The sequence below is a fragment of the Pholcus phalangioides genome, unplaced genomic scaffold, assembly GCF_987345545.1.
Source record: "Pholcus phalangioides strain wild (caught in Gottingen) unplaced genomic scaffold, Ppha-v1.0 ptg000012l_1, whole genome shotgun sequence".
Taxonomy (NCBI): Eukaryota; Metazoa; Arthropoda; class Arachnida; order Araneae; family Pholcidae; genus Pholcus; species Pholcus phalangioides.
In genome coordinates this window covers 4,644,338-4,656,560 of record NW_028301605.1, presented here as the reverse complement: position 1 = coordinate 4,656,560, position 12,223 = coordinate 4,644,338, and the positions used below count along the sequence as shown (strand labels likewise).

The following is a 12,223-nucleotide window of genomic DNA, read 5'->3' as shown; positions in this document are numbered from 1 at the left end:
GCATGCTACTGTTACATACTACTCTATTATTCATAAAATGTTATTTCATTTAATACTTGATTTTGTCAAACTAATATTTAAAATGATATCTGTGACCAAATTATTTATTTTTTTCAGGTCAAGGATTTGTATCTCCCCAGTGACAATATAGCTGCAATAGAATGGCGGTACAAATCGGATTTTATACCCCAGACTGACCGGACCAACGTTTTCTTGGCTGCCTTCACGACAACATGGGCCCGTTTGAAGTTGTATTCCGAGATGGAGAAGCTAGGCGATGCTTTGCTGTATTTTGACACCGACTCGTAAGTTTCTACATAAAAATATGATGATACACACATATTTTTTTTAATTTTTAGGTATCGTTTTTTATGTTTTTTTTAAATTTCAGAATCATCTATGCTAGCAATGGGACCAATGATCCATTATTGGGCGATTTCTTGGGCCAATTCACAGATGAGCTAGACGGTCATCACATCACCGAATTTGTGTCAGGTATTACAATACATTAGTCGTTTATAATTATTTTTATCAACAAAAATATTGTTTTTTCATTCACAAAAATCTTTTTTTTAATTTAAATGAAGTCTCATTAATTTTATTATAACAGGTGGAGCCAAAAACTACGCCTATAGGAGGTCTGATGGAAAGACGTTCTGTAAAATTCGGGGTTTCACCCTAAACTTCAAAAACTCGCTAGAGTTAAACTATGACTCAATGAAAGCGCTGGTCCAATCTATGGATTTTACCACGAAGGTCATCATTCGAGACGAGTACAAAATAACAAGAGAGGTGAAAAGAAGACGGGTCATAACCAGAGCGGAGGAGAAAAAGTACGGCCTTGTATACGATAAGAGGGTTCTTCTGCCTGATTTCTCGACTCTACCCTACGGCTACTAATATGTATATTGTTATCTGAAACAATAAAAACGTTGACATTGAAAACTTGTGTACGTGTGTTTTTGTGTGTATTTGTCTCTATTTTTTGGTAGTTAATCTCCTACAAAAAAATGGGAAAGAGGGAAAAATAACGTCATCGCACTGAGACGGTGGGAATTGAGCGTTTTTTGGATCATTTCATAAATAACTTGTAAATATTTGTTTATAAAAGGTTCTAATCTGAGCCCCAGAGTGAAGCTGCATAATTTGTACACTAATGGAAAGCACCATCAACAGAAGTAAAAGAAAAGCAACATTATCATCACTACGAAAATTCCCCCACGAAGAATAGGGGGGGGGGGGGGGTGATAAGACCTGGAGGTCAGACGGAAGGTCCCCGGAGATGGAGCGTGCCGAAAAATTACGCCAAAGCGCTGCCCATACTACTTATCTTGTTTGGCAGAGCCATTTGAAAATTCATTTCTTTGCAGCTGCTCTGGAGTCCTATAAATAAAGTTGCTGTCAACAAGATTTTTTTTCTCACCCCCACGGTGGGGTGGGGGGTCACTTATCGTTCGTGGTGAATATACGCATTCCCAAAGAATGCACGCACTTCTGCTTTAGCAGCTTGTTGGGAGGAAGCAAAAGGTGGCGAGCCGAAAAAGTCTGAGGATTATCACGAAGACATGAAGGTAAAGTTTTGGAAATCTGGTTCGAAAGAGTACTGGTCATTTTTGATTCAGTTAGCCTCATTATAACTGACACTTATGACGTAAATTAGCTCAGAAATAAAATTATAAAATTCTGAAGAAATGAGAATATTCTGAAGAAATGAGAATATTCTGAAGAAATGAGAATATTCTGAAAAAATGAGGATTTTTCTCTCCCTATCTGCCGTAAAATAATAAACAACTCGCACAAGCTTTTGTAACAACCATGGCCCCACATCCTGCCGCAAGACCCCCTAGGCTGTGATCTTTGGCGGGCTCTCAGACCAATCTTTCAACAGCTCTTCTATATAGTAAACTTTCAGCGTAAAAAAATAAAATAATGACAAGAATTGTCGCAGGCAATGTCCGGGCTGGAGCCCTGTCATCCCAACTCTTGAGGAGTGCCATGATAACGACAGAATACCTTATCGAATTTTTTTTGGGAGATATATCACTACCTGCTATGTATATAGGAGGTAGTGGATATATATCTCTTTCTATTTTAATTCGTGTTATCAACAGTTTTTATTTCAACAAAATTTGGAGAACAGTGAAAAAAAAATTTCCAGGAAAATTTTATTCATAACGAATTTACAATCTCACGTTTGAGGAAAGAATCCACGTGTTCGGAACACGTAATGAAGGGGCGGGTAAAATTACAACCAATAGAGATAAAGGATGCGGAGTGAAATCAAAAATTGGTACAACGGTTTATTTACATCAGGACCGAAGTTAGAACGAACAGAGTATAGAAGGAAGAATTCCTTTGTGTTCGTGGAAAAAACCGACTCCTACTGAATCGGTTCAAACAGATCAAGAATGATTCGTTAATCATTCGCAACACCGTACAAACTACTGAGCAACCGATTGCGAACGCTTGCATTGCACGATCCGCGCTCTAGTGTATACGCGCCTTAAGGTTGCGGCGGAGGAAAAAAAGTTTGTTAAGATACTTCTGGTAAACGTAGTCAACATCTTTGTTCCAACGTAGGTCGGCTGAGATTATGATATCGAGGTATTTGATTTGAGAGACTTGGGATAACGTTAAATTATTGATGGAGTACGAGTATTCGAGAGGAAGTAATTTACGGGTAACTTTCATGTGAATCGTTTTTGAGATATTGATTGGCATTGGAAGCCAGGTTGTGTTGGAAAAGTTCTTGATTAGATCATGGTGTAAGATACGGTAAATTACACAGTCATCAGCAAATAATCTAGTGTTGCAGTTAAGGGATTCTGGTAGGTCATTGATGTAAATTAAGAAAATTAACGGGAAGAGGACCGGTCCCTGGGGTTCCAGACTTTACGGTGGCGGATGGGGGAATTATGATCATTAAAATGGACAAACTGATTATGATGGTTTAGGAAAGCCTCCACCCAGTTAACTAATTGTACGTTGAGGCGAAGATATGAGAGTTTAAGGTGAAGTTTATCATGGGGAACTTTATGAAAGGATTTAGAGAAATCTAGGAAAACGATATCAGTATCTTATCTTTATCTAACGATATCAGTACATCGTACATCCCCATTAGCGGACACCCCAATAGTGGAAAAGAAATTGTTGCTTCCATTGGTGTCTGTTATCGAGAGGTTCTACTGTATATGATAGCATTAAATAAATTTTTATAACCGTCAAGAGTTGCTGACTATTTGTGAAGTTATAGTTATCCTATATAGTGATGAATTGGACAATTCAAATTTTTCTACTGTTCCCTTGTGCTTCGAGTAAACAAATTCGACTGTATACAGCAGAATGCATTTTTCCGACTTTCTACATTCCCGGTATATACCCATTTGCAGCGAGCAGCATCACGATCACGCGCAGCCTTGCCAGAAACTGTCATACTTCCGAAGAAGAAGCATTCGGCATGAGACGGAAGGTCATGAACCTTTGTTGATGAAATGCAACAAAGCACTGTTTGTCTACTGTTGTCTAATGTTTTCCAACAGTTAATCCGACTCCCATTGTCGATCTCAACAATGATAAACCATCATCACGTTAGTTGACGTAGTGTATATAAAGAGATAACAAATCAGCCAGAGCCGTGGGAAGATGCCGGGTTATAGACTTGCACATCGTGGAACAGTTTGCGAAAGGGTTCCGTAGGTCCGACGTTAAGAGCCACCTTCGATCGAGATTCAACGACGCTTATGGTCGCTCTTCAGCACCATACAGCGGCGGCTAGTCTGTAAGGTCAAGGATGAGCAGAAGGCGATCCGCGATCCCGCGGATGTCCCCGGCAGCTAAGGGAAGCGTTGTCCGACGAGTCACCCGGTAGCTTCCCACAGCGCGTCATTTCTCGTAATGTTAAGTTGATCGCACAAACATCAACCCACGAATATCACGCAATTCACATTGAACACATGCCTTCTCATATTTTTTCAAGTAAAAGTACGTAAATCTGATTTTATGTGCATATTTGCCGACCATTTTGTTGAGTTTGATAAATTTCCCAAAATTATCAAATTTCTCAATTTCTCACTTCTGCCTGAGATTATGCTTTCACCCAAGCGTCGCGTCGTTGGCATATAAACACTATAAATAATGCCAAATTCATAACATTTACCGGTTGTTACGCATGATAACTATTATTTTCGTATTGGTCATATGACAAATCGGTCCCATTGCCGTGATAAGATTTATTATTTCGCTGACCGTACTCGTGAGGCCGAGTCTGAACCGGTTATAATGAACTCTAATTTCTTCATGATTTTTTTGATCATCTCCGAAATAATATCTATAATTAACTCCTACATGACGAATTCTGAATTCACACTCCCCCCCCCCCTCCCCCGATATAACAAACTTTCATTAAACAAATTTTTCGTTTTAATGAATTTTTACAAGTATTTATGCAATCAGACCCCAATATAACGAACTCTTATTCAACGGATTCTAGATCGCATTTATCAAGTTCACCCAACGACAGTTGGATATAACACTTAATGACCCGTGAAAGTGATAAAATAGTTTTTAGTATTTATCAAATTTATACCAACGATGCTTTGGTGTCATGCATCCTCTCCGGTAAAAGTGGTAAATTTATCAAATTCATCGAGACGATTGGCAATTAGGCATAATTGCACCTGGGTTGCTGGAATTGTACCACGAGTCACTTAAGCGATCTGTAAATGTGCCGCTTAATTCATTTTTACAAAATCACGTTTGAGGAGGGCAGGCCGCATCAGATAACACTCAGGGCCATTATGCGATTTATCATATGGCTTAGAGGGTGGGTCGCAAAGAATTTATTAAAAATACATTTTGAGCTCAGAGTCTTTTCTAATAGCATTGAAATTAACAGAAATTGATTTTATGATAACATAAAGGTATTTTTTTCGGAAATTTCAATTTAGACTTCAATTTGCTGATGACAGAGTTTTGCTGACAAGGGGAGTGGAGGAGGTGAGAGTTTTGCTGACAAAGGGGGAAGAGGGTCAAAAATGGCTAAAAATTTGCTGACGTAATACTTGAACGGCCCCTTAGTGCTTTCAGCTGCGTAGAAGGCTCGAAATAATGTATGTATCTTCGTCCACCTACAGCGATTCCCAACGTAGGTGTTAACGCCCGATTGAGGCGATGGAATGTTCCAGGGAGCGGTAGACGCTACGGCTGTAACATAAGATTCAATGGGTTAGATTGCGTTGGGGGCGAAGGGAGAAAAAATTTCTTAAGAAGGGGACGATGGGAGGAAAAAAAATTCTGAAGAAGGGGGCGATGAGACAAAAAAAAGGTTGAAGAAAAGAAACTATGGTCAACGAAATCTAAACAATAGGACCCTATGTTATACCCGTAGCTTCTACCTGCCCCCCCCCCCCCATCGGAACATTTCACGGCCCACGTTGGGAATCACTGGTCTACACCATTGCCTCGCACGTGACTGGCTATTGAGTCCTGGTCTTTTCTCAGAGTCCTAATCCGATACACTATTTGACAACTGTATGTTGTAAATCCTTTATCTGAGGTGATTCGCTCGATATAATTGATATGAATTAGAAACATTCATATGAATGTTTTCACAAAGTGGGCAATATCATCCCTGATGGGTGATGGTTCAGGCGGGCGATAGAAGCTACGGATTTATCATAGGATCCTATGGGTTTACATGAGTTGGTGGGCGATGAGAGAAAAAAAATTCTGAAGAAGCGGGGCGGTAGAATGAAAAGTTTTGGAATGTCCTAGATTCATGATTCACGCATCAAAATTCAGTTTTACTCCTCGGATTCTCGTTGTGGAATGAAAATACTCTTTAACATTTTGTGTAATTTTTTTTAAGTTCAGTTATATCTCACAAAAAAATGAATGCCCCTCTTGGAAAAACTACCCCCATAAAATTTTGGAGAAAAGGAGTGTAAAATTACTGTTCAAAATTATACTTTCGGATAAAACTGATGCAGAAATAAGCCCGGAGATGTTTATATTTACAAATATATCTAACAGGTGGCGAAATGAGTGCTTTCTTATATTCAATTAAACCAAAACTAAAACCAAGATAACAAAATGTATCGATATAAAGTTGGACTGTTTTTTTATTATCAATTTACAACAGTCTCTCTGAAATAATTTGTGTCGGACTTTGGTTCGTATTTTAATCCTTGATTTACGCTGTTGAAGATGACGGTATCGTACACCGAGATTAAGGTAATCCTAGGCGAATTCGAGTAAAGCGTAATCAAGGCTAGAATTTAAGAAGGACGGCAAAATTCGAGTAGCCCGCTGGCGGCAAAGCCATAAATGCGCCTCTGTATATATGAGCTGACATCATCCCCCCCCACGCCTTAATTTCTTTCTCCCCCTATGATTCCACTGCACCAATGAATATTCATAATTAACGTTAGAAATGATTCCAGAATTGATGGACGAAGAAATGCTGTGATTGAAAATACAGAATTAAAGTGGAAAAATATTTCAGACTTCATAAAAGAATGTCTACTAACACTAACAAATTCCCTGGATGGATCACGCTTGTTCCTTTGGGAATACTACGTGAGGATCACGTAATTTACTTAATAACTCCAGAATTGAGGAAAATTCAGAATTAACTAAAGAAATAGTTCCGGAATTCGTGAAAATTTTATGCGGTGGGATCTGATATGAACGCTTTTTTTTTATTCTGCAACTTTTGAATTCGAACATCTGAGCAAATATTGCACATAGAAACGTGGTATTTTATCCTTTTTTTTACTTGGCATCAAAAGAAACGGGGGAGCTATCTTTCTAATTGGGCTTTTGAAGACAAGGTGTCCGTATAAAAAGTAAGTGTCTGCTTTTTGAAAACTGTACAACCCCTTGCAATATAAATGACGTATTTGAGGTCTCCACGTTATTTCGATACTTTTCTAAGTATGCGTCTAGGATCATCGGCTCGCCAGTAATTATCTGTGCGAGGCGCTACCTATGTATCCTGTATACATATAACACAAAAAAAATAAAATTATTTTCTCAAAATTGATAAATGATTTCGCAGAAATAAATGATTTGCGAAGAAAAACAGTGATAGTGATAGGAACCACGAGACACCCAGGCTCTGCACACTCAGTGATATAAGCACATTGTCCCTGGGGACTCGGGTGCCTCCGGGGAAACCTAACCATTTATTGATCTTGAGAAAGATATATTACATACATGGGCAGGTGCCATTACGCACCTCGCCAGTAAACAAGTATAAAATTTGTAATCGAAAAATGGTGATTCATGTAAATAAATCACAATTGTAAATCACAGGTTATAAATCACAAAATCATCGTAATAATCGTCATAATCGGGAATAGTTCTTGATAAAATGTGATCTGCTTCTCTTCAGGGATTTTCATTGGATCAGTAACTATCACATCAATGAAAGCTGTCAATCTGCTGCTGGGTTGATCTAATCGCTGCACCGTGTTGTTTGATTTGGTCCAAAGACATTCGTCAGTAATTGCTGCCTGTATCCAGTTTTTCGATAAGCCAGCGTGGATCAAACTATTCTCGTCTACTCAGGCTCTTCTCCTTCTTCCTCTTCTCTAAACAGATGTACGAGATAGCTGTCTGGGTGTAGTTGACGTCGTAGTCTAGTGGATCTCCTAACTGGCATATGTGGCTCTCTATCTGGTTCTAGCTCCGGGACTGCAGTTTTGATATCCTCAGGGTGCTGCTCTAGAAAGCGGACCAGTTTACGTATTTTAATTTTCGAATCTTCCCGCTTCAGGATGCACTCAAGCCAAGGTATTCGCAAATGTTCAGCTGGTTCTCTGAAGTGGAAAGCACTTGTCTTGGGGCATAGAGTTGCGTAGTGAAGAGGCGCGCCTATGGCCAAACATGAGCATTTATCACTGGGGATTGATTTGAACCTATGAATGTTAGCCGGAAATGGACCATGGCCCGTTACGAACACTATCATCTCACGTGACCATTTATGGTTCCGAGGCATTACATGTCGCAGGATGCTATGAGTTGATCGACCGGGCTCTGTGTTGTCATCCCACCTCTGTTGCCATTTTTTCATTAGATCCTTCCATAGGATTGCTTTGGCGTGTGATGCGGGAAGCAGCAGATTACCTGTAATGATTCCGCCTTCGGTAGCTTCCTTCGCGATGGTATCCGCCAATTCATTACCCCATTGGCCGATATGTGCTTTTACCCAAGAGAGGCTTATTCTGGTGTGATTGCAGAGAAGCTTTCTTATTGTCCTAGCCATTTCATGACTAGACTGAGGATTAGAGACCGCCAGTATGCTGGAGCGACTGTCAGATGTAATTAGGGCAGCTTTTTGATGTAAAGAAGCATCTAAGCCTGCGTTGTAGATGGCGAAAAGCTCAGCCTGAAACACTGAGGTATCATCCTTTAGCTTGACCGACCATCGGGCTATTACTTGTTTACCTTTAGTCTTAACGTATGCAGCTCCAGTCCCTTTTTCCGACTTTGATCCATCCGTGTAGTATATAAGTGTGGATGACTGAAGCAGCTCATCTTCGTTTTCTGGTACGCCAAAACGTATTTGGCTATTCCGCAGCCCGACTGATGGGTGGGATGACCAACCCTTTATTTTTTCGTTCATATGATCCAATGTATAATCCGTCGTTGAGACTGTCTTGCGGAGCTGGAGTAGGCGAGCCGACTTAGCTAGAAACTCCATTTTCAGGCTCAACGGAGGGAGGCCCAAGTCTGGAGAGCATTTGTCGGGGTTGTACTATAAGCTCCTGAGGTGTACAACAGGTATCCTCTCTGAATTGTCGCTGTGGTGGTCGAGTGGTTATAGTGACGGACTCGCGATGCGAGGATCCGGGTTCGAACCCCACAGTGGTGGTCGGCTGAAGTTGGTTTTCTGTGGTTCGAAACTTCAAGGCGCAAATGCGAGCCGATCTCCCCGTTAAAAAGTCTCGCCACAGAGAGCAACAGTCCTTCAACGATAAATCATTCAATCATAACACTTCACTCATAGTTTGAAAAACTGGGGGCAGATGACAGCACTACACATAACAAGCATTACACAGAAACAAACTTTACGTCAGGTTTCACTACACGTACATGCACGTTCCCGCATGTACCGATTCGTTGGGGGTTCCGCGGAAGGGGGGGGGGGTGTAGCAGTAGTAGGTAGGGCCTCCAAAAAATGGCTCGGGGATCCATGATGTTCTTAAGTCAGCCACCTCGTTGGGCAATTTGCCTGTTGTGGCGTTGTATTTGTATTTGAATTGAGTTCAGTCTGTGTGAAAGCTGTACCTGAGGCGATGCACACCAGATTAACGCTCCGTAAGCCATAGTTCGCTTACGGAGGAAAATAGAGGATTCTGCGCATTTCTTGATTAATGCCCCACTTTGCTCCGGCCCCATCTTCTGCAGGGTAGCAGCGACTTTATCCTTCATTTTCTGGATATGAGACTCCCATTTGAGATCTTGGCTAATTGAAACTCCTAGATACTGCAATACCGTAGTTCTTTCTATTGTCTTTCCCATCATCCAAATCGATGGGGGACGCTTCTTTGAGATCCATAGAAATCTCGTTTTGCTCGCCGACAGGCAAAGGCTATGGGATAATAACCAATTTGTGATGGATTGGAGCGCCTTTTCCACTAGCTCTGCAGTTCCTTTGATCGTCTGGTGAGACGCAATAACAAGTATATCATCGGCAAAGGCCTGGACACGGATATTGGCTGGCCACTCCATTTGCACCAGCTCATCGAGAACTAGATTCCATAAAAGAGGACCCGAGCACGACCCTTGTGGTGCTCCCTTTTGCAGATATTTAGTAGTCGATCCCGCGTCAGTCACAATCGCAGCTTGTCGATCGTGCAGAATGTCACACAAAATTGCCTTGAGCTGTGGAGGGACAGGCATTTCCACGATTCGGCGAAGGATAGATTCGTACCTTATGTTATCAAAGGCACTTTCAATGTCTAGAGATATGACGGCTACATCGTTTCCTTCGTCTCGCTGAGACTTAATTTCTACCATCATATCTTCCAAAGCCATCTCAGCTGATTTGCCTTGTCGGAACCCATACTGATGAATGTGCCACCAGTCAACCTTTTCCGTGTAATACATGATGCGCTGAACTATAATTCGCTCCAATATTTTACCAATAGAGGAGAGTAAAAATATTGGCCTATATGACCTCAAGTCATTAGGGTTACAGCCTCTTTTCAGAAATAAGAGGAGCTTTCTGATTTTAAAATGACTTGGGAAACATTCGAGTTGCATCTTCACAGGACTTTCTCCAAGACGCAATCTTAGTTTTACGTACCATTTTTGTATACATCGCCCGGTGTTTACAAAACATCGCCCGCAACCTGGGTTTGTCCTCTTCTGATGCCTTCTGGAAACGCCTCTTCAAGGCTCTTGAATGTTTCCTTTCGATTTCTAACTCTCTGTGCCACCACTTCAACTGATTCTTTTTGTCATTCGCTCTGTCATTGGTCTCGGCTGCAAGAAGTGTCCGGTCACTCGCCGTCGTCAGTACTTGGAACAAAGATTCCGTCGCTTTCTCCAGGTCTTGTGAAGTATAACATCTCTTAATATTAGCTATTTGGTCAGGAATGCAATTTTTAAGATATCCTGTAAAGTTTTGGAGCCTTCTTTGGGTGGTGCGATAATTTCTTCTTGTCGTAGTCATGGTAGTCGTTTTTATAGACATATGGATATAAAAATGCCACTACTCTGTGTCGTCTCCTTCCCTACGTACCACTCTATATTTTGTGCCAGCACTGGAGAGTTGGTCAGGGTTAAGTCGGGCCATCCATAGCTTCCTGTGTGGCCATATGTGGGTGTCTTATTATCGGCGTTCAACAAAATTAAAATTTTCGCCAGAATGAGATCTAGTATCATCTGACCTCTTTCATTATTATCATCATAACCCCATAGACTATTATGACCGTTCCAATCAGAAGATATAATGATTCTATGTTTTGAGTTCTTCGTAATCATTTCCTCCATTTCTTGTATGACCTCGTATAAGTTCTTGTAAGGGGACGAGTACGAACTTATTAGGACAAGTTCTTCTCCATCCACATGTAATTGAATTGCCACTGAATTTTCTTTGGTTTCCAAAGAAGCCCCATGGATACAGGTATTCTTAATGACAATTGCAGCCTTACCATTATGCTGTAACCACCGCGGCCAGCTTGTCGGAAGACCCTTTAGCTCATAGCCATGCTCCGTGCGCCAAACCCATGGTTCTTGTATCATCATACTATCGATATTTTGACCATTTGCTGTTACTTCGAGTAAGTAGCTGGCCGCCTTGGCTCGATCAAGATTTATTTGAATGATGTTGATGTCCGTTAGAAGCATCAAAAGTGTTTCACTTGGTATTATAAGTCTTATGAGAGACACTGTTTTTCACATTTAGGAACTCCGGCTCCAGGCCACACACTAACAGGTGTGAGGATCATTTTAGGCCCATTACCTTATGATTGATGTCCATTGCCGCCTGATGTGCCATGTTCATCATCCAACAGTTGATACACCGCCTTGCCTTGCATCCCGCCTGCCCATATTCAGTGGGAACATGTGGGTTGGAATGACGCCACTGGTTTTCTTGGCACCGCCAGTGTGCCTCTCTCTGAATGCGGCTGAATCCAGTCTGTACCGACCTACGATCTGGCATTACATTGGTAGACCCACAAAAATTATAGTAACAGTATCGATGATTCTTTGATGGCTTTGTTTTTGCCAGAGTCCTATTAGCATGGTGACTCTCGCTTCGATGTTTGGTGGATAATGACCTTCGACTACTGGTGAGAGTATCATTCAACCTAGTGAATGATTTGTCGTTGTACACTACTTTGTCGTTAAATGTTACTTGTTTGCGGCGCCATTCTTGGGGCTCCCGGGCCGGGCTCGGGTGATCCCATGCGTTAATATCGCACTGACTGTCACTAGCGGGGGCGTCGGAAATGTTACGAAACTGTGAGTGCTTGTCTTTAGTTTTATATCGGAAATTTTAATTTCTGAATCAATTCTTGCGGTGCTGAGATCCAGGCCACAAATTACCGTGGATGCTTGAGCTCCCACAGCAGCTCCGGCTCCGACACCGTTGGTCGCTAGGTCAACGATAGCCGAGATTCCGTCACCATAATCTAGAAAAAAGAAATAACATATATATGCACTTCTTTTTAAAAGTTGTGCAAGGGTTAGATTAGAATTCAAAAAAAAA

The 12,223-nt window shown here is 41.3% G+C and overlaps 1 protein-coding gene across 1 annotated transcript; it reads right to left on the bottom strand.

Moving 5' to 3' along the window:
• Nucleotides 1–7,561: 7,561 nt before the first annotated feature.
• LOC149079185 (uncharacterized) lies at nucleotides 7,562–10,113 on the bottom strand. Its single transcript, XM_089240415.1, has 2 exons — nucleotides 9,342–10,113; nucleotides 7,562–8,733 (listed from the first exon to the last, which is right to left on the bottom strand). The coding sequence occupies exons 1-2, from the start codon at nucleotides 10,111–10,113 to the stop codon at nucleotides 7,562–7,564; spliced, it is 1,944 nt and encodes a 647-aa protein (XP_089096541.1).
• Between the last annotated feature and the right edge of the window lie 2,110 nt (nucleotides 10,114–12,223).